Source organism: Pungitius pungitius, chromosome 1 (assembly GCF_949316345.1).
Source record: "Pungitius pungitius chromosome 1, fPunPun2.1, whole genome shotgun sequence".
Classification (NCBI taxonomy): Eukaryota; Metazoa; Chordata; class Actinopteri; order Perciformes; family Gasterosteidae; genus Pungitius; species Pungitius pungitius.
The window spans coordinates 27,621,343-27,642,642 of NC_084900.1; the positions used below are offsets into that span (position 1 = coordinate 27,621,343).

At 41.5% G+C, this 21,300-nt stretch overlaps 1 protein-coding gene across 1 annotated transcript in view; it reads left to right on the forward strand.

Annotated features, from left to right (window-relative positions):
* Window positions 1-693: 693 nt before the first annotated feature.
* si:dkey-178k16.1 (band 4.1-like protein 1) overlaps window positions 694-21,300 on the forward strand; it is a 33,189-nt gene continuing 12,582 nt past the window's right edge. The window contains exons 1-9 of the mRNA XM_037481055.2: window positions 694-1,541; window positions 12,703-12,791; window positions 13,079-13,228; window positions 17,376-17,480; window positions 18,394-18,436; window positions 18,537-18,612; window positions 19,688-19,906; window positions 20,018-20,105; window positions 20,198-20,350. Of these exons, the coding sequence (XP_037336952.2) occupies window positions 12,720-12,791; window positions 13,079-13,228; window positions 17,376-17,480; window positions 18,394-18,436; window positions 18,537-18,612; window positions 19,688-19,906; window positions 20,018-20,105; window positions 20,198-20,350 (906 nt within the window). The 5' untranslated portion in view covers window positions 694-1,541; window positions 12,703-12,719. The remainder of the gene's footprint in view (window positions 1,542-12,702; window positions 12,792-13,078; window positions 13,229-17,375; window positions 17,481-18,393; window positions 18,437-18,536; window positions 18,613-19,687; window positions 19,907-20,017; window positions 20,106-20,197; window positions 20,351-21,300) is intronic.

Below are 21,300 nucleotides of genomic sequence, written 5' to 3' on the forward strand. Positions count from 1 at the left end.
TGTCACAATGGTGTCTAACCGCCACCCTGTGGAGAAATCTCTTGACTACTACTTGACTTTTTCTTTCATGCTGACAAGAAAATGTCCTCTTCAAATCCTAATTGATTAGAATAAGATGTTTGGATATGTAGTTTGTTCAATATTAAAATAACTTTACAGAGACGGTGGTTAAAGATATATCCTACATACTCTAGGTTTCAAAATCTTCTCTCAATGGCAATGAAGTCATTTAGCTGCTAATTTTTGCATCCTGCAAGCAACTAAAAGGGACTCGCTGAAACGTGACTGGAATAGATTTTCCTATATGCGTATTTGCATTTGAACAGAACACTTGTGCGTGAAAGCTAGAGAGGGCGTTCAGCACAAAAAGATTCCTATGAGTCGACAATGCAGTTCATCACCCACCTAACCTTCATTAAACCTGCTGCTCACAACATGACTGGATGCTGTGAGTTAAATACATGCTTCTGAATTAGGTTAAAGCTTATTGAACGTGTGATACTGATATCTTTAGCTTTTCCAGCACAATGGAACCAGATAAAGTATATTAATCATAAAAAAGCAGATCTCACAGAGTATAGTGCAAATTATTTTATGTTTTTATTATCAAAGCAAGACAAAAGTTCGATTTGGCATCTCCTTGCTCATCTGGGAAAAATCAATCTAGCTTAAAACTATTTAATTCAATTCAGTTGTTTTGTAGAGCCCAAAATCACAAATTACAAATGTGCCTCAACCGGCTGCACGGTCTGTACACATGCAACATCCCCTGTTCCAAAAACCATGAATAACCATATCCATTAGTTAGCCAAGAGCATTATTAATGCATGATGCACTTCCAATTTGGAATTTTAAAAAAGACAGGTGCATAAATTGCGTCTCAGGGAGCTCCGACATGCAGCATCAGTCTTTTGTGCTGTGCTAAAAGCTGTGAAGCAGGAACTCAGCAGGTGTCCCCCTCCTTCATGTTAAAGAGGTGCGGTAGGCTTGAATTCAAATTGACTACAATGTCTAATAATGTCTAATAATCCCAAAAAGTAATTCAAGGGAGATTTTTTTTTTAATATACCATCTTCAAGCTGTGCTCCAAAATACAATCTCTCTTTTTTTCAACTGGCAGTGCTTTTCACACGCGCTAAGCCAAAATCCACCTTCAACATTGTGCTTCACGGTGAGAAAAGATGCCCCCAAAACCAGTGAGGCGCGCGAGGAGAGGCGCGGCGTGGCGCAAGCGGAGCGCTCCACGGATGTCACGCACGACGTTGGGAGTTCCCTCGCTTCACGGTGAAAACGCCCCTCCATTCTCCCACTAGCCGCTTCCCGCAACCGCAAGCGTCCCCGCCGCCGGCCGCAGCGTGTCCGCTGTCCCAGCCCGCAGAGGGGACACCTCCCGAGGCAAGAGGAAAGGCGTCCGGGGCGGTGGCGGCGTTGCTGTCTTCCAGTTTTTCTTTTTTTTTTTCTTCTGCGATCCCCAATGATCAGATTCTGGCCTGAGAAGCTTGAAGCTTGACCGCCGGAGCCGACAGCACCTGACAGGACAGGTATGCGTTTTGCAATTTGTGCGTTACAGTGGCAGCGGAGCAGGTGCAGGCTGCATTGTTTTTTGCCGGGCGTTGAGGAGATGACATTGTAGGGAAAGGAAAACCGGGGCAGCATCTTTCGCACGGCTTTGTGCCTCGGGTCTCGTGGACGCATGGGCAGTGTTGCCACGTAGCTTTAATCTGAGCAATATGGACGGCATGCTGGTTTAATAGGTTGCACGGAATTAGGGCGTCCTTTCTCTGTGCATAGCACAGCCCAGTATAGCAGGAAGAGTCGGCAGGTGCACGTTTTTTTTTTTTTTTTTTTTTGTCGTCTGCTGGATCACATCGCGCCCGATCAGCCCTGTTTCGTTCCACATCAAACCCACTTCGGATTATTTCAGAGAGCTCTCCATGCACATGCCGGTGTGAATGTTGTGATTTCTCTATGTGGGGCGATGTAGGTTAACAGCTGATGCTGAAGATAATGCGCTAATTGAGGACGGACTGTGTTATCACGGGTGTGGCAGAGGGGGCAGGCGTGGGCGCTTCGGCAATCGGAAGCTTTTGTGAATGTGGGAATTTCAGAGTGAGGAAGTAGGCTTTTCCACTGGAGTTGTTCTCAAACTGGAATTAGATCAGTTCCTTTAGAAATCAACCTTTTCATTCATCAGAGTTATTTAAACGAAGGTGGACAAACTGACCTTGATAGTTAGTATGGGATAATTTAACATTTCGTCAGGAAATAATAGTAGATAGTAGTAATAGTAGATGTTCATACGTAGATGAATAATATCATAAATTGATCCAGTAAGGATTATTGTTAATGACGCTTTTCCAGTTAAAACACTACACAACAAAAAGTTAAGTAAAATATTTCACGGTCATAATGAGAAACACAACACTATGAAGCATACTCCCACATTTTGGGGACATAAACAAATAAATCAAACGTCAAAGAGAGTTTATAACAGCACCATTCAGCAAGTTTTGTTTCATCACCTGCAGACAAGTCAGCCTGTAAAAGTTGCAGTTATCAGTGATGCATCCTTCTGTTCAGCCTCATCCTGCTGACACGGACCGTCAGTCCTCCTTTGCATTCACGTCACAGTTTACAGTAACTCCAAGACTGAATGTCTGGAGGTAGAGTCAGGGAGGGAGCAAATTAGATTTAAAATCTACCCATCTGTCCATCTGTGCCCAGTCCTTATCTTCCAGTGTCATTTTCCTTTATTTCACCTGCACCAGTTCAAACCTGCATTACAATGGTGCAACCATCAGCAGTGTGTGGTCCTCTGTTTGCTTCTGTCAAGGTGGTTCAAGGCACTGCAGTTAATAAAATAATGGAATGACATGCTACATTTCCAACAGAATAATTAGATCTTATCCATGACAAGTAGAATGTAACAGTCAAGCTAACTCTTCAGATAAAAACAAGAAGGGGCTTGCAAGGTGATGTGGTGCATATAATCAGTGTTTGCAGGCGGTGACTCCAATATTTTCTGGACATCATGTAACCTCTGTGGAATATGTCACAGATGCATGCGTGTCAGAAAGGGTAAAAGTCAGGCCACATGTGCTGCTGCAGGATTCACTTTAGTGCTTTTTATGTGCGCGTTAATTTAGTGTGCGTGCTTGTATAAGCTATGATGCAAATCTCTCTGGAGTCCTATTTCAGGTCATCCAGTGGACCAGTAGTCTGTTTACAGCCACATTGGAAAGATGAAGATTAACTTGCGTCTAAGAAGTGAGAGAAGCTTTCAAAGGCGTGTCGAAGATAATTAATTGAATACACTCTTGCATTATCATCACGAAAGATGTGTTGTAGGGTGTAATGCCTGACCCAGCAAGCTATCCAATACCCTGGAAATTTAACATAATATTAATGTTAGTTGTGTGATTAGGCGAGACTTGAACTATTGTGGTGACCTTGAATTTATGAGGAAAACAGTTTCTCTTCCCAGTGAACAAATTCAAGGTCACACAAGGTGAATAATGGACATAAAAGAGGGTCTTAGTTGGGTGAAATATTCCTTTAAGTATTATGCAGATGTGGTGACAAGATTCTTTTTCATTTACAAGCCCCACATTTGAATAGATGTTGCATAATATCCGTGAAATATCCTTATTATAGACTTTCAGTGTACTAAAGACCAAAAAAAAGGGAATACACCCCTCGATTTATACTGACAGCTATATGGTACATTAAATATTGCATATTGACTTGAACAGATTCCGGGCCACATATGACCCTCTACAAAGGGGGATGCAATTTATGTGCTTAACCAATAACCCTACATCATTACAGTCACTCCAATAACATCCACAACCTAACATCTACATCCCTGCTTTAACTGACCCTTTGTGTTCATGGATAACCACTTTAGAGCAGACCCAGCTGACGTTCTTCTCCAAACTTCTCCTTCAACCGAGCACCACCGTCTCCACCGGCTCTCTTCAGTGCGCCCACCTCTACATGAACTGTCACCTTCTTTGGTACAGTGACACCTCATGTGATTGTACACCTCTTGTTTCATCTAAGTGACAAAATAATTCCTACGTGTCATTCTACCTTCTTTTTTATTCTTCTTTATGTTATTTTTATATGCTTGCACAGTCAATCTTATGCCAGTGTTCCCGTGGTAACTGCATTTTAAACAGGCACCACGCCTGATGTCTCTTTGTTAACCATTGTTTGGTAAAATTGATGGAAAAAAAATTAACTGAGCTGCAAGCACAATGTGGTGCCTGTCATTTCCCGGTCATTGTGATAAGGCCATATGTGTTATTCTTTTTTCTATTTGACTCTAAAAACAAAGAGGGAAGTGGAGGAATCTTCTGTGTGCACAATGTGAGCACTTTAATGTGGGAATATGAATGAATATGAATATATGAGTTGTTGCCCTCAAATTGAGCGTCATACTTCTGATAAAGTGTTATAATCCGGGAGGAGTAGGGCTTCATTTTCATGGATGAATACTGCTTGATGGATTTATTACTTATTATTTACATTTAGCTACCTCCTATTTCTTTCTTCTTCTATACTCCATTACGCTGAAGTTGTGATGATCTGCAGGCTGCTTAAATGTGATTACTTTGTGGTGTAGAGTGAATGAAGTTGGCTTTTTTGCTTGTGTAAACTGGTTATTATTTAAGATCTTCTTCCCATAAATCAAATGATGCATTCTGACAGCTCATTTTAAGAGATTTCACTGCCTGATTTGTTTTAATCAGTGAGGATTAACTCTACAACGACCCCTCTCCTGCTCTAATAATCTTGATACGCACATTTTTCACCTTCTATAGCTCCAAGCTATAATGAAGCAGACGCAGTTTTGCAAATCAGCTCAACAAGGGGAACTTAGAACGGCAGATTTTGAAGTGTAGAAAATTTTAACCTCCGTAACATCCCTTGCCGTAGTACAGACCCTTCCCTTCCCAAGACAGTTCTTGTACTATATCAATGCACGGGGCACAATTTCCTCTGGGCTCGCTGTCTCTTGGGGAGGATGAACTTGCAGCCTCATTGGTTCCCATACTTTATCATTTATCTCTGTGGCGGGGTGACATGATTTGCAGTAGACTTAAAAGTCGCGCTACGCAATCTGCTTCCAGCACTGCTGAGTGCCAATGGTTTGGAGAATGTGTGCATGTGGTTTCCCCTGATCAAGGACATCGCGCCACTCCTACTTCCCCAACCCCCACAGTCCTGTACCTGGTTTCAAAGATCCAGCCCCTGGCCAGAAAGGATTGATGGACTGGCTGCGTGTTCCATTAGAAGGGAGCACTGATTATGAAGCTGAGCTCTGCAGGAAGCTGCACCATAAACAAGCGAGGCTCATTGAGAAATATTTGGTGATTGACTAATGCAGTGGGTGGGTTTTGTATGTCAGTTGACATTTAGCATAAAACCAATGACATGAATACTTTAATCCAGGTCCGTTGCTTATTTTGTATACATCTGCTTTGCACTACTACATACACATTCACTAATGATGTCATTGTTTAGGTCTCTCAATCTTGATATCAGCTGCTTGGATCAGATGGTCTCTTCTGTCCCATACCAAAATGACATAATTACAGTGTTAGCCAATCATGTTGCTGCAGTCTCCTTCTAAATACATCCATGAAGCTCTAATGCACACCTCCAACTCCCTATCTCTGCCTTATCTTTGCAGTTCCATCAGCTTGATCAAATCATCATTCTCTCAGCCTCGTCGGCCACCACCGCCTCCAGTGTCTGGACCCCAGGGGGGGTCAGGGGTTATCTGGCTCCTCCTCAGCACACGGCCCTCAATGATAAATCTCCCTGAAGTCCAAGCGCCAAATTCTCTGTCAAGACTTTATCATCACATATCATCTATTAATAATGAACAATGCTCTATTCTTCATCTGACCCGTCTCTCCTGATTGAAATATAGTAGGCCTACATGTAATACTTTTTATGTGGCAGGGCATTCTGTTGCCTGTTCGGCAACAATAAACATGAGCAAAGCAAAATGTAAAGCTCTTCAGTAGCACTGCTAGTAGCTTTGATAATCATTAACGTTTTGTTACAGTGCCCTCATTATGTTGTACGTGTTGGAAAACGAATGTGAGCAACCTAATGTGAACACGGAACTGATGTCAGGATGCTAACATGCTGAGTTGTGGTGGTGGGTGCTTTGGATGTTTGTGCATACATTCATTGGCAATCCGTTCAGTAGACGTAAAGATATTGCCCAAAAATCAAATGGTGACGCCAGAGGAAACCTTGAGAGATCACCACAATCAGTTTGATTAATCTTTGGCCGGATCATGAATGTTATAGCAACCCCTCCAATAGTCCAAGATATAGTCTGGACTAATAAGTAGTGGACTAACAAGACTACACATTTTTGGAGCTGGTGTGGCTACAAGACCTATTGTGGTAAACTTGAAACACACCAAACAATCCCCAAGTAGTGGGATTTTTTACACCTTGAAATCAGTGTATCAATGTGTGCTTGTCAAAGGGCGCCTTGGAAAGGGATTAACGTCCAAAAAGTGCTTTGAATCAATTAGTGCGGCCCAACCTTTCAGTTAATAACCTGTAAAATATCAAGAACACTTCAATCCAAATGTGATTGTCGATGAGAAGTATCTCTTCAAACGTTGCGAAATAAGACAGATGGTTTGGATGGAGCAAACCCTCTTTGTTTCAGGGAAAGTACTGTCCCTTTAAAATGTTCAAATAGATAAACATCTTAATTAACACAAGTAGAGCTTGGAGCATGCTCATTCAATTTTTGTGAATGATGTCGTCTCAAAAGACATTCTGGCCGAGGAGGAACACTGCCTGGACATTACAGTAAGCACATTATCAGTGTGCCTGTGGCTGCAGCAGATTACAAATAGATTTGACTACTACTGCTTCTACTACTTCTTATATTACCATATTGCTACTTTGCAACACTAGTATTACAATATTAATTATTTGCTATTAGCACTGAATTTTTGAAACGAAAGAAAATGCTTGAATGAGCAAATATTGATGATAAAAATACATTTTATAAAAGCTTTTTCTGTAAATATCAAAAGCTGAACATAATACATTGTTGTCATTTTATTAACTAATTACATTACATTACATTACATGTCATTTAGCTGACGCTTTTATCCAAAGCGACGTACAATAATTATGACCAAACATTATAAAAACATCCCAACAAAGCTCTCTCATGGCATCTCGCCATCAAGTTCCTGTGTCACCAGATTGTGTCTCTGAATAAGTATTTTTATTTTTGTAATAACAGGCTGAATTGGAGTTCATCCTTGTTTTTCTCTTTCTTACAATAATCATACTACCACAATGTGGAAACCTGCTGGAGCCAGTGATTTGTAAGAAAGTGGAAATGCCAGTAATAATGCGGTGCAGTATGAGCTCTTAGGGGATGTTGTGAGAAATGCTTGAGAGGATTCGGCTTTTCTTACAACAACAACACCGGCCAGAAAGGAGTTCAAATAGGCCTCACTGAAGTGAGCAAGTCTCATCTAGTGAGATAAGAGCTCTGCTTTGTTATAAAAGAAGTAAAATATAGCAATCAGTGGCTTCCACAGTGAGGGGGAGGCAGCTCCCTCAGGGTGCTGATGGGAGCCATAAAACCTGACACAAAATGTCTGAGGGATTTATTTCAAATCACAGAGGGTTATTAAATAGCACAGGTTTTCCACCCACATTTGGGCTCAGTTAGAATGGGCATTTCCTGTGATCAAACATTAGGTAAAAAAACACTAAACAGTTTTTTGTTTATACACTTTTCTTACAAAGCATTTGGTATTAGACACTCTAACACGGTGTACCATGCCTTTTCTTCAGTAGGCTGCTGCAGTGGCAGGTCCTTTCATCCCCAAAACTTCACGCTCAACGGTGCTAGATACACATCTACACACAAATGCATATAAACGTGCATGCACACTTACATGCATACTTAGGAATGAAGGTCTTCGATGCTGTTAGCACGACAGCACCCTGTGTTGGCAACTGACGTCTGCCTGAAGACGCATCGTTTTTTGGTGGCGTTAAAATTGACAGACTCTTTTGTTTTTAGAGACAGCATGAAGTCATGTGGGCAGAACTTGTTGATGAATGGTGCATTATGGGCGTCCGTCTGCACCAGCTCATCAGCCATTATGTCAGTTACTAGCTGACAATTTATCTGAGCTGCCCTGCTGCAGACGATGATTGTTTGCAGGGGTCACATTGTGTGCATTTTGCTTCCTTTTGTCTGAGAGGCTTTTCAGTGACCGTGGTTTCAAAATGATGAGTTGATCCATTAGGACAGCAGCGGTGCTCAGCAATCATTGTTGTGTATCTGCACGGAATCTGAACCGGCAGAGAGCAGAGAACATCATCTCCAGAGATATTGACATGGCAAGGCCGCTATAGTCCGTAATGAGCCGACTGGATGAGGCGACCCAGTGATAGGGAAGTGCATGTGCACCCGGATGTGTTACAACAAAAGGAACCAGGCTTAATCTTGCACATATCTGTGTATTATCTTAAAAAATGTTCTCTAGCAGATCTGCTAAACACGGCTTATCTTTTTGTTGCCTGCAATATTCGGCAATGCTCTTCAATAGGCAACACTTGTTATGGAAACAAAAGATGATTCATTTTATGTGAAGATGCGATCTGTTCTTTTTGAAAGTCAGAGATAGCGTGCATCATAGATGTTAGATCTATCATCTTTGACAGTAAATATTTGAAACAAAGTGCAATGTGAGGAAATATGTGTGAAATATGGAGGCCAAAACTCTGACGGAGGAAAAGTTGACAGATGTCTCTTGTTTAACAGTTTTGGGCCATCTGTGCACTCTTACAATCTTTGACATTGAGCCCGGGAAGAGTAAATGACTGTGAGCTCTGGGGTTTTTGTTCTGCAAGTCAAAGATAAACATGGTGACAAAGGCTGAGCAGTTAACTAAGGAAATAAATGTTGTTTTTTATGTCTGTTCAAATTTTCAATTAGGCAGGCTTGCAATGGAAGGTCAAGGTATTTCAGAAGTTCTTGGCTTCACCCCTGTTACAAACATACCCCAGTGACACACTACAAAGCTTTTGGGGTAGCACTCACAGCAGACACTTGCACTGGGTATATTGATTGTATTTAGACTTTTAGAAAGATGATAAATAATTCATTTAATGAACGTTGAGACCTTCAATGAAATGACAGTCAGTGGAGACTAAGGAGGTGCAATGTAGTCCGACAATCCTCAGACTTAAGTATCGACAACTGACTCACCCCAGGTAAAATGATGCCTTCTTCTCAGCACTGTGTGGGAAAGAATAGACTAACATCCTCCTCCTGAGTCTCCTGTTGGCTTTTTTGCATTTTTTAAGGGCATTGGTGAGCTCCATATTCAACCTAAGCAGACGTCTGAATGGCCAATTTAACTGAAATAAAAACCTCCGTGGATGTAGAGAGGAATTGCAGGTGTTTATGTCATTGTCACGTACCCCTCTACAAAGCTGCTCTAAACAATACTTTACAGTAAAAATGACAAATGTGTAACGTGAAAGGAATGACTAATAGCGACAAACCCATAGATTATTCTATTGTGAAATTTAACTGTAGTTAAATGCGTTCTCAGGATCTCTAGCAATGTCCATTCCAATAGTGAGAATGAGCTGCTGTTTCTCTATCACTATCACATTGACTTCTGTGTCTTCATGTTTTAAGCAATTACCATGATTGGTAGTTTGGGACAGATGCAACAAATTTAATCTCATCAGACACACACGCTCACAGTTAAAAATAGAGCCAGAGAAGAAGCTGTTCGGGATTATTTTGGTCATCTAACTCAAGCCAAGGTTCAATCATTTTGTGCAGTTTCACAGTCGTGTCGAGTGTTATGATAGGCTTAAAAAATGGACAAACCCTCCACAATACAGTCTATTCTGACACTGTTTTCATATGGGCCATGCACTTCTGAAGTATAAATAACAAATATCAATACAAATGTATTCATTTGTTATTTCGGTAAAGGAGGCCTTCCACCCTGTACATTGTTTTTGGAGCAGCACCCACCCCAGACTTTGCCCAAAGTTTTCTCTTTGAAATTCAAGAATTTGTGGGCAAAGACCTTTAATGGGAGTCTGTTTGAAGACAGTGACTGAATGTTGAGTGTGAGCAGCCGCGGCACCTCGTACTTCTTCGTCTCCATCATCTCCCTCACACAGATGATTAGGTGTGCACAGACCTGAATTGATGTGAAGCAGGAGTGATAGAATCACAAATTGACCCAAATGAAAGAATTGATCGGCCTTACTATCATGTGTGGACAAAGAGGGTCTCTGACATGGATCTATTAAGATTCTACTCATGTTTTTTTTTGTTGATTCACCGAAATATTGGTCTTACACCTGCTTCACATCGGGTTTTGATTGACTGTATGTCAAAGTAAAATAATGCTGGAATTAAATCTGGAATTTGAACAATCTTGATTGTGTTCCTTGGTAGTAACAAGGTATGAAATGTTGGGCTCCATGAAGTTTATCTTATCAATGCAATATTAGAACCCAATATATAGTCTGTACTCGCGTCAAAGTTTTGTTTCACAGCTTTTCTGCCTCTTCACTGCTGTATGTAAGCGTTCATCTAAACTCTCTCTTTTCTAACTTTGACATCATTGCACAAACATGAGCTGCATTAGACCATTTTAGATGTTGAAATTGGTTTTGGAAAATATATAAACCGTTACTCACTTAAACCTGTAACATTACAAAATGATGTTGGTGCATGTGATATGAGAATATATCTTCTGAAATATTGTATGTTATTACTCATACAGTAGATTAATTAAACAACCTCCAGGCTCTTCAAAGTTGTGGAGGAACACAATGTCTGACTGTGACATCTGCAGCCTTACTGGTGCCAGACAGGTCGCCTCTTTGATCCAGCTTCCTTATGCAGATCCTGAAAGATGAGACGTGCTGTGTTCCAACCTCTAAAATTGTAAAACACAAATATGTAGTCAAAGGAAATATTATAAGAAATATCATAATATCTGATCATGGTTTAGGGAGACTTCACTGGCACTTCTGTTTTTTTAATGAATTTTTTAATTAGAACTTCCCATGTACCTTCCTCACTAATCCCTTACACGCATTGACTTATTTTATACTGTTTTCATATTTATTATAATCAGGATTTTAGGTTTATATTACAAATACCATCACGGTTGTGATAAGGAACAAGGATATTTACTCATGTTTAAATCAACAATTTAGAACAGGTTACTTTGAAATGAAAAGCTCTTTATAACTGTTGAGCTTTTTTACATATAACAATTGTTCCATTATCCTTTATACCGCTGTCTTGAGGCTGAAACATGTTGGTATAAACAATACACTTGGGGAAAGAAAAAACTTACTGTTAATAGTATTGTCACCTTAAACCTTTGTCAAGGAAAAGAAAGCACACATAGAACCTCTCACTAGTCCACAATCCAGTCCCTCTCAATAATAGTTTATATTTTAAAATTTAAAGATTAAAACAAAAATGTAGCTGACATATAAGCGGTATTAAAGCTGTGCTCAATTCTCAAACTAAAGCTCCAGATTGACTCTCGGATAATGTTTTTTTCTTGTATCACCTATTCTACCATCCCCTGCCACAAGAGAGGGGGAGGAGTATAGCTCGAGCATCTCATTCGGAAACTATAACAGCCTTGTCGTCTTTCTCCCTCTCCCTCTCCCATCTCCCTTCCTTGGTGTCTCTCTCTTCATAACCTCTGCCTTTAATTTACCGCTACTTATTTCATCATGGCCCCCCCCACCCCCTCACGACCTCTCTCACTCTCTACCTCAGTGTGTCTGCTGTCTTGCGCCATGCTGCAGGGCCCTCTGGCTGAAGTAATTTATGCTATCTACTTTGCTATTGTGAGAGGAGAGCGTCATGAAGCCAGCATTCCTCATGCAGAGTGCTCCTGTGGGAGTCTGTGTGCCAGCGCTGACTGAGCTAAACTCTTTCTCTCTTTTTAACATCGCACCATGCATAGTGCAATTACCATGCGCGTGAAGAAGGTACTCAATCTGGATGGGAGTACAGGATACTTGCAGACATTTACACAGCAGCTGTCAGCTGCAAAGACATATTGCATATCTCATGATACAGGTATCTCTGTTCTGTGGACTTTCAGAGTACCGGAAGTCAGTTTAAAAGGAATATTTTGACAACAAAATGATCAAATGTTCACTAGCCCCATTTTAGTTTAAATTTAAAATCGCCAACCCCTATGCCAAACACATGCATTTGCGCTGAAACCTCATCAGTCAAAACACTTCTAAATAAAAGGAATCATGCTTGTGCAGGACCTTCCGGTATCAAATTGTTTTAAATAGTGTGGTGTATTGTAATGTGTATCTGAAATACTGAACAGACCACGGGATAAATTATACTTTATTATACTACAAGAGTGTCTTGTGTTGTGTGAAAATTTGCAGATGGACTTTAATACGGTTTTGCTGTTGAGAATCAATAAACAAATGGTAATTTCTTTGGGTGAGGTATTCCTTTGAGTACAAATAGTAAAAGGTTTCGCTCATGTTTCATGAGTCCGATCAGGAATCCATAGATAGGCAGCAGTAAATGCTCAAAAGGGTATTTTTGGAACAGGAAAATCGTTGATGATGACTGAACGTGTTTATGTGTGTTTGCAGGACTGCAATCATTCTCCATGACAACAGAGGCGGCTTTGCCCGGGGAACTGAAGAGCCCGATGGAAGGTGACGCCATAAGAACCTATCAGGTGGGAGTGCTGTTAAACTCACAGCAGCTGTAGATCTTTTCACTCCGGGCTTTCCATCACTCAGGGGCCCTCGGGCATGTTTGATATGCAAGGCAGCGAGTCACGTCGGCCTGTGCCAGCAACTTAGCATCTCAGCATCTCCCTCTACATCATGCATTTGATGATCGCCTCACATGATCAAAGAGTTGGGATTGAAATAGCTTTGGAAGACAAGTATATAATGCCTGTTGAGACTTAAAAGTGTTTTGAAGTTCACACACTTATAAGAAGGATTCTGTCTCTCCAAGGTTCCAGAAGACCAGGGGGACATGGATGATAGCTCAGAGAAGACCCCCAGCAAAGCCTCCAAATCCCCTCAGAAAAGCACCAAACGGCCCAAGACCGTCCCGGTAAAAGTCACTCTGCTTGACGGATCAGACTACGAGGCTGGAGTTGAGGTACGCTACTCGTTTAGCACTATCAAATGATGGAGAAGATGGCCGATAAATCCATGTGAACGATATACTTTAGTTTGCAGACAACATCGGCCTTTGATTCATTTATATGATATCTATCAGTAATAGTAACATTACATCATTTTGGGGAGCTATTGGACAGGTAGGGCATTATCAGTCAGACAATCATAGAGGTTTTGACCAAAACAATAGGTGATAGAATAGAAATGGCTTGGCAGTACTTGCCGCAGTGTGTCACATCAGTCAAAAAAGAGAGAAAACATGAATACAAGTACATTCCAGTTAGCATCTTTAATGGTACGCAAATGGAAAATGAGTGCATCAAGCTTGGCACCTCATAATATTATGATAGTAGTAAATACTTAGTATCCTATAAACAGGAGAAAAAACACTTCCACATTGTATTCTGCAACGGAATCGTGCCGTGCAGGGCGACCAGAGATATCAAAAAGAGTCCTTGACTTAGCATACCACAACACACCTCAGTGGGGTTTGGTCTCCTTCTGCAACACATACCACTGACAAACACTGCATTGTGAGGGATGGAAGGCTCGGTTGAGAAATCTGGCTGTCTTAAGTTGTGACTGCAGCCTTTGGTGTTTGCAAACACAAATGAGTGTAGCTTTTGGTTTATCTGAATTCCACAGCAGCCCAAATGCTCATCATGGCAGCATAGAATTAATCTGGGTTGAAATGAGTGACTGAGCGAGGGGCGTCCAAGATGGTGTTTCACAGGAAAAGGCATCTCCTGGTCAGCAGCAGCCAAACCCCATTGGCTGCTGCTGCTGATGGAGTGTGATGTGCGACGGGAATGGTCTGTTGGCTCAACCTCCTTCATGTCACTATTCCTGTTACGGTTCACTGCCTCTCACGTGACCTCACATATTTGACTTCACCGAGTGGAGAAATATACGCGTCATGAGCAGCGACCAAGGCCTCACACACGCATTCTCCTTCAACTCAACCCCTGCGATCTCATCCCCCGTCTTGATTACGTGCGTGCATAGGCGCGCACACACTTATCCATGTCACCCCGGCAATGACACTAAAGATATTGGCCTTTAACGGGAAATCCATACCGTGGACAGATGAGCGCTCTTATGTTCGACCGGGGATGAAAATAGAATGTAAGAAGGAAAGAGGAAGAAAGTGGGGAAGGAGATGTAGGAAGATGGAGTGCATGTGTAATGCAGTATGTATGGGACTGTGTATCTGTGCGCAATGGAGAAAAGGCAAGCGGGGACAAATTGATGAATGCGGTGAAATCGTTGGTTTAATGGCAGTCACGATGTCCCCTCAGCGAGCGTGCACTGACGATAAAAACCTAGAGAAGCAGCCGCAGCCGAGTATTGATATTAGCCTCACAATATGATAGAAAAATGATCAAGCTCAGCGCCTTTGTTCAGTCCTTAACCTAATGCCATACATTAAAGAAAGATCTTAAGCGCTATGGTTACAAACTCCAGCGATTACTTTTACCCCCAAAAAATCTTAAATGAAACACTGTACCAATATTAAACCATACCGATACGTAAACTTCACGGAATGTCCTCCAAGCACCATGAAATGTTAATGATCATTTCCTTCTATTGGGGGAACACCACATAATTCTCTTTTTATTGGAGAGCTGTTTGGGGTCCGAGGAGCATTTTGTGCCAAAAATATATAAGAGCCCAGCTGCTGATTTTAATCAGCTGTAACAAGGGCCTTTTTCACAGAGATGGAAGTAATAACCATTTTGTACTAGCGTTTGAATAATGTTAGTATTTCATTTTCTATTTATTTAAATTATAATATAAACATACCAACAATTGGCCGTTCCCTGCAAAGCAGCAGTAGCACCAAGCAATCACTCAGTAAAAGTAGGACCACAGATACGTCCATGCAAGCAAAAAATACATCTATTAAACCTACAGATAAGAGAGTACAACACCTCTACATTTAAACTGTATCCTGGTAGAAAACTATCGAGAAAACCATTAATGTGAAGTTCTTGTGGTCCAAAGTAAAAGATTAATGACGCTGGGACTAAGCTCGGCCTCCTTAGAGAATGGAGCAGACATCGAATGTGTTTCCCTGCAGCATAAAGCTCTCTCGCCGTTCACTGCAACCTGCAGACCCGAGGCTGAGGCTGCAAGTGGGTGATGTCTCTAGCCCAAGAGAGATTTTACCTGTACTTGGCACTAGAGCACAACCTGACTTGGTTGAAGAGCAGGCTTTTCTCTGAGCAAACAGACTTTCAAAAAAGAAAATCAAATATATTTTTGAGACATTCTTTTGAGACAAAACCTGGTGAAAGAGTCATAAAAGCTTTTGATAAAATAACCAGAAAATCTCCAGATTGAAAGGATTCATTTGTAATGTTTTATGTTTACAGTCGCCTTGGATGTAATGCTTAATGTGGCTATTTGAAGTATCCATTAATGTTTTCTCATCAGAAGGAGAGATGTTGGAAAAGCAGTTTTCAGATGTATTTTGTGGCTTTGGAGGGAGCTTTCTGAATTCTGATATTCAATATAGAGACCTGTCTGTTGGGAAATTTCAGATCACTTGGCCCCTGATGCTTTGTCTTCATCAGACAAGTTGATTTTGTGGAGGTGCCATTCTAAATCTCCATACTCCTCTAACTACTGAATACGTTCTGTGTTGTGATTTTTTTATTATTTGTTTCACCCAAAAACCTTATAATAAAACAAATCACTGTGTCGGAGAAAGCCGTTGAATAATAATAACCCTACTGGCTCAGGCTGACAAAACAAAAAAATCTTTAGTTATTGGATGGCTAAGTTTATCAAAGTCTCTCTAGCATTATTTAAAGAGACTTGGTTCAACTGATTCACCTTCCCCTCAGCCAGCCATTGACCCATTCACGCATGCAAGCTGTCTCTTCTCATCTTGTTTGCATGGGCGAGGCCATCAGCAAAATGGATTTCTAGGATTACACCAAATGGCTGCTAACACAATCACCCCGCAGAACTAGCTAAATACATGTGATTCGAGCCAATTGGACTGACAACGAAATATCATCACCAGCTCCATGTGGGAACTGGTTGCCACGCTTCGGGGGACCACCTGAGGTGTGCGTTACAATTCAATTTGGTAAGAAAATCAAATATGAGCCGTTCCACCCGCAGAACAATGCCCGGATCTGCCCGTGCCTATTAAACGGCGTCACTCTCCCTCTGCTTCACCCGCGGCAACCTCAGTGCAGCAGGATATACTTTGTTATTAATTTCATTGAAAGACAGTTCTCTTCCTGTGGCTAATTAAGGTTGGTGGATAGTACTGCTGGCTTCTCCTACAAGAGCTGAACAAAGCCATGTGGTGGTAACCGGAGAAAGAGAAAGTGAGAGCACAATCTGAAGGGCCCTATTACTTCTGTTTCCATGGTAACAGCTGCTTGGTTGATTCGTCGCCATAGGAGCCAGGTTTCCCTAGGAGATGAATCTGTCATGTGTGCTCCTCTATGTGTGTGTCTTTTCATGTGTCTGTGGCGATAGCTTTTTGCCAAGGCCATTGGTGCGTCCCACGGAGACGTTGTTCTCAGCCCCAAATGGCTGGATGAAAAATGGGTGTGGTCTGCTGAAGCATCGCTGATGCAAGATGCATTTCCTCCCCTTATATAGGCATGCGACTAGGTTAGCTCCTCCTGCTTGACGGGGTAGAAGACATGCTGGAAGCCCATATTTGGGGTGGATTTTTCTGGGGTTTTTTCAAACCTTTCTGTTATGAAATATAACAGAAGACTCACAATTTTAGTATATATATATATAAATGGCAGCATTATTTTACTGGATTTTTACCACAATTAAAAATGAATAATATATGGGTTTAGAATAAACCATTTTACAAATCTTTTTTTTCCACTTGCCAGAACAAAAAATACAGAAAATACGGGGAGAAAAAGAAGGCAGTGACAATATATACAGTACAGGTGTTGAGGAATCAGGCCAGCAGACACCCTACCATCTAATACATTGTTATTTCTATTATTCCACTCTATCATCTTCATTCTGTCTTTTACAGTAAATCATGTTCAAAAACCTGAATCTGCACTACGTCCCATGTTCTCTTGCTGTGTTTTCTTATACGTTGCTGTCGTGTGTCTGTGTGTGTGTGTGTGTGACAGAAATTTGCCAGGGGCCAGACCCTGCTGGACATGGTGTGTGGCCATCTGAACCTGCTGGAGAGGGACTACTTTGGTCTGACTTTCCAGGACACGGATACTGCCAAGGTCAGACTGACACACACAATAACAGAGACATTCTGAGATCCAAACTTTTAAAGTTTGAGGCAATTGCAGCTGCAATTAAAACCAATACAAGCCTCAACTCTGTCCCAAAACAGAAACTATTCTGAATGTATTTGCATGAAGTCACATCGTGGCTAATGAAAGACGCCTCACATACAGACAGAGAAGATGTATACATGCAAACATAATAATAAAATAAAAAATTCCCATCTTTGGGATATGTTTTTTTTTTTTTAATGTTTTTCTGGATTATTTTTTACTGTGTACCATTGTATAAAGGGACATTACGTTCTAATAATCTCTTCAGAAGATTCCTCTAGTCTGGGCTCATTACTTTGAATTTAGGTCCCTCTGTGTTGAATAGCTTTTCAGAATGTAAGGCCAAATCTATGTGTTGAGATTGAATTGGCCGTGTTTTGTCATAATAGTTTTTCATTTATTTTTTGTTCACTAATTTCACCGCAAATGTCAATCAGCTTTTCAGCCAAGCAGCCTATTTAACCAGACGTTTTTTTCTCCAGGTGGCATGAAGCTGTGAGTCCCCAGTTGCCCTTTTAACCGTACTTAACAACCTACAGTCTGAGAGTGGCAAACATGACCTTTGACCTATTTCAAAACTTGAGTAGACAGTATGCCCTTTAAAAAATGGTGCACCATGAAAGCTCTGGTGACATTAAGTGAGCTGGACATTAAGGGAGCTGGACTCAAATGGCATTCATTCAGCCTCAATATTGATGCTGTCAGCATTTTGTAGAAGCCTTCATCCATTTTCTTGTATTATATTTATATATGGCTTTCAACAAAGGAATATGTTTAAAAAGAGATGAATGCTCAAAATGCATAATTTTGCTGATGTTGATTGTCTTTAAGGGGATTGTCTCTCTTTCTTTTTCAGCACTGGTTGGATCCCTCAAAAGAGATTAAGAAGCAAATTCGGGGTAAGTTCAGCAAACACACACACACGCACACACACACAAGCATCCATAGACACCCAGTGAAGCCCTTTGCAAAACAACCTTTTTGGTGATCTGTCTACAGTTGGTTCCTGGATCTTTGGATTTTCTGTCAAGTTCTACCCCCCAGACCCGTCTGTGCTCATCGAAGACATCACCAGGTGAAAAAAACAACAACATCAACATAGCTCACAATTACCAGGCGCTAATGAGTTGTCTTGAGAATATTTTTGTTTTGGTAGAGAGAGAAAGTTCCAGAACAGTGACTCGAATTAGCCGAAGGTGACACCTAGTAGAGCCGACAGCCAGTGGCCTCGTGGCACTCGCCTGTCCCTCAAAGCTGTCACGCCCTTAGTCATGCAAATCTTTAAGCCTCAATATAATCTAATTGGGTGAGTTATATAACCCCCCCCCCCCCCATGCCCCCCCCCATACAGTTTTCATGACCAAAACTGTTTTTTGTACCAGGTTGTAAACATATTTGTTTCTCCTGGATTGTTGTATATTTTAACATTTAGATCTATTGGGATTGATTTGCTTTTGCCTCAAGTGGCAATTTTAATGAGCTGCAGTGCTTGGCACTTCGGCTTTGGCTTCATTTCTTAGCTTCGAAGGTTGACCCTTGGTCAGGATTGCCTATTGGTGAATAAATAGTAAGCACACAGGAAGGACGTGCGCAGAATCATTTTGCACAAAGATGCACCATTCTATATACATCTCATTTCTATTTTCAAGCAGTTCTCATTCCCAACACGTCAGATCACAGAGGTTAGTCATTACTGAGTTACTCTTGAAAAACCACACTGATTATACTTCTCTCTGTAGAGAGAATAATAAAAAATACCTTTGATTGTAGGACATAAAAATACATTTTATTGCAGCACAGGCCAAGATGCAGAGAAATTGGTTCAGGTGCCAGATCACCCATCTCATTAATTCAAAGGATACTGACTCAATCATGAGGCTGATGCCACAAAAATATCTGATGTTTTGTAATTAAACAGTCCTTCATTTCATTTCATATATGAAATTAATTTCATATAACACAGAGATATTGATGTCCAAGAGCCATGCCACTTGCATCGCTCAAAACTTGGCTCACTTTATGACTGTGACTGAACAATTTAGCCCTGGTTCTTCTAGTTGCTTCCTGAGGTCGTAGATGCTTGAAATTTCAGCTGTATTTGTGCCCCCACCTGCCCCCCCCCCCCCCCCCCCCCCACCCCACTGCTTTAGGTACTACCTGTGCTTGCAGCTGAGGGACGACATCCTCTCTGGTCGTCTGCCCTGCTCATTTGTCACCCACGCCCTTCTGGGCTCCTATACTGTCCAGGCCGAGCTGGGGGACTACGAGACGGAGGACCATGGCCCGGACTACGTCAGCGACTTCCGCTTTGCACCCAACCAGACACACGAGCTGGAGGAGAGAGTTATGGAGTTGCACCGGAACTACAGGTTGGAGACACTATGACTCCATTAATGTGATTGAAGGCCATGGATATCATAGCAAATACTGGTACTGGTTTCGACTTGATGCAATGATTGTTTATTTGTTATGTGGTGTAGGGGAATGAGTCCAGCAGAGGCAGAGGTGAACTTCCTTGAAAATGCCAAGAAGCTCTCAATGTACGGAGTTGACCTTCATCACGCTAAGGTACAGATTAAAACGTAGTTTCACCCGGGCTCTTCATCCGGCAGCACCCTTTTGTCCGAGGTTTGTCTATCTCAATGCCTGTTGTCAACCAGGATTCAGAAGGAATCGATATAATGCTCGGAGTGAGCGCCAACGGTCTGCTCATCTACCGAGACCGTCTCAGGATCAACCGATTCGCATGGCCCAAAATCCTCAAGATCTCTTACAAGAGGAGCAACTTCTACATCAAGATCCGCCCAGGAGAGGTAAGTCGAATCTCTTATTGACCAGCGTATGCTGCGCATTAGCTGTCAGCGTTTTCCCACGACGGTCTTTCTGAAAGAACAGAGGCAACTGGAATGAGGGATTATCTTCACATTTCTATTTCATGGTTTCACAGTTGTTCAGATTACATCATTGTTCCTCCTGACTTTCCCCAAACAGCATACATAGTCATTTCATGGTTTTGATAAAAATGTTTAAACTTTATCTGCAGAAAACCATGTGACTGGTGTCAAAGACATTATTTATAGCCCTCGCAGATACTGTTCATAAAGATTAGGCTGATAGGTCCTGTTTTTGTTCTTCTCTTCCTTCTCTCTTCCGCTATGGTGTATTAGCGAGTCAAGAGGATTTACACTTCCATCAAGGACTTTACTCGCAAAACGTTGGAACCACATTACGCTCGCTCTGGTTTTCAACGCCTTAAATTATTATAATTTGCTGTTTTTTTCCTTCATTGTTTGGCCTTCGGGTATCTGGAGTGCGTTTTACATTGGCTGTTGAAATTGACATCTTTATAGCAAACAGCAGGGCCATTCTGTGCACATAGCCCATTATGTTCTGCAGATCTATCCTCTTAAATCAGCTGTCCATTCAAATTTCCCTGCAGGGTTTTCATTGTGTTCAAAAATACTTTTATTTTAAACTGTCCCCACAGATTGTTTTTTGAATGGACAAGTTCTTCTTTTTAAAGACCTGTTATATTGCTAATAACCTATTGATTTGAATGCATCTCCATCTCCTCACACTACTAGACAGCTGATGGAGTGATTTCATGAACAGCTAATTTGTAGGCTGATGAGAGTCCGTAGAAATACTAGGAGTAGACAGAAAAATAGCATTGATTTGTCCATTGCTGCAGAGTAAACACAATTCACCCTACCACCATCCCTCCATCTTTCCCCTCACTTGCTCCCTTCACTGCCCTTTTCCT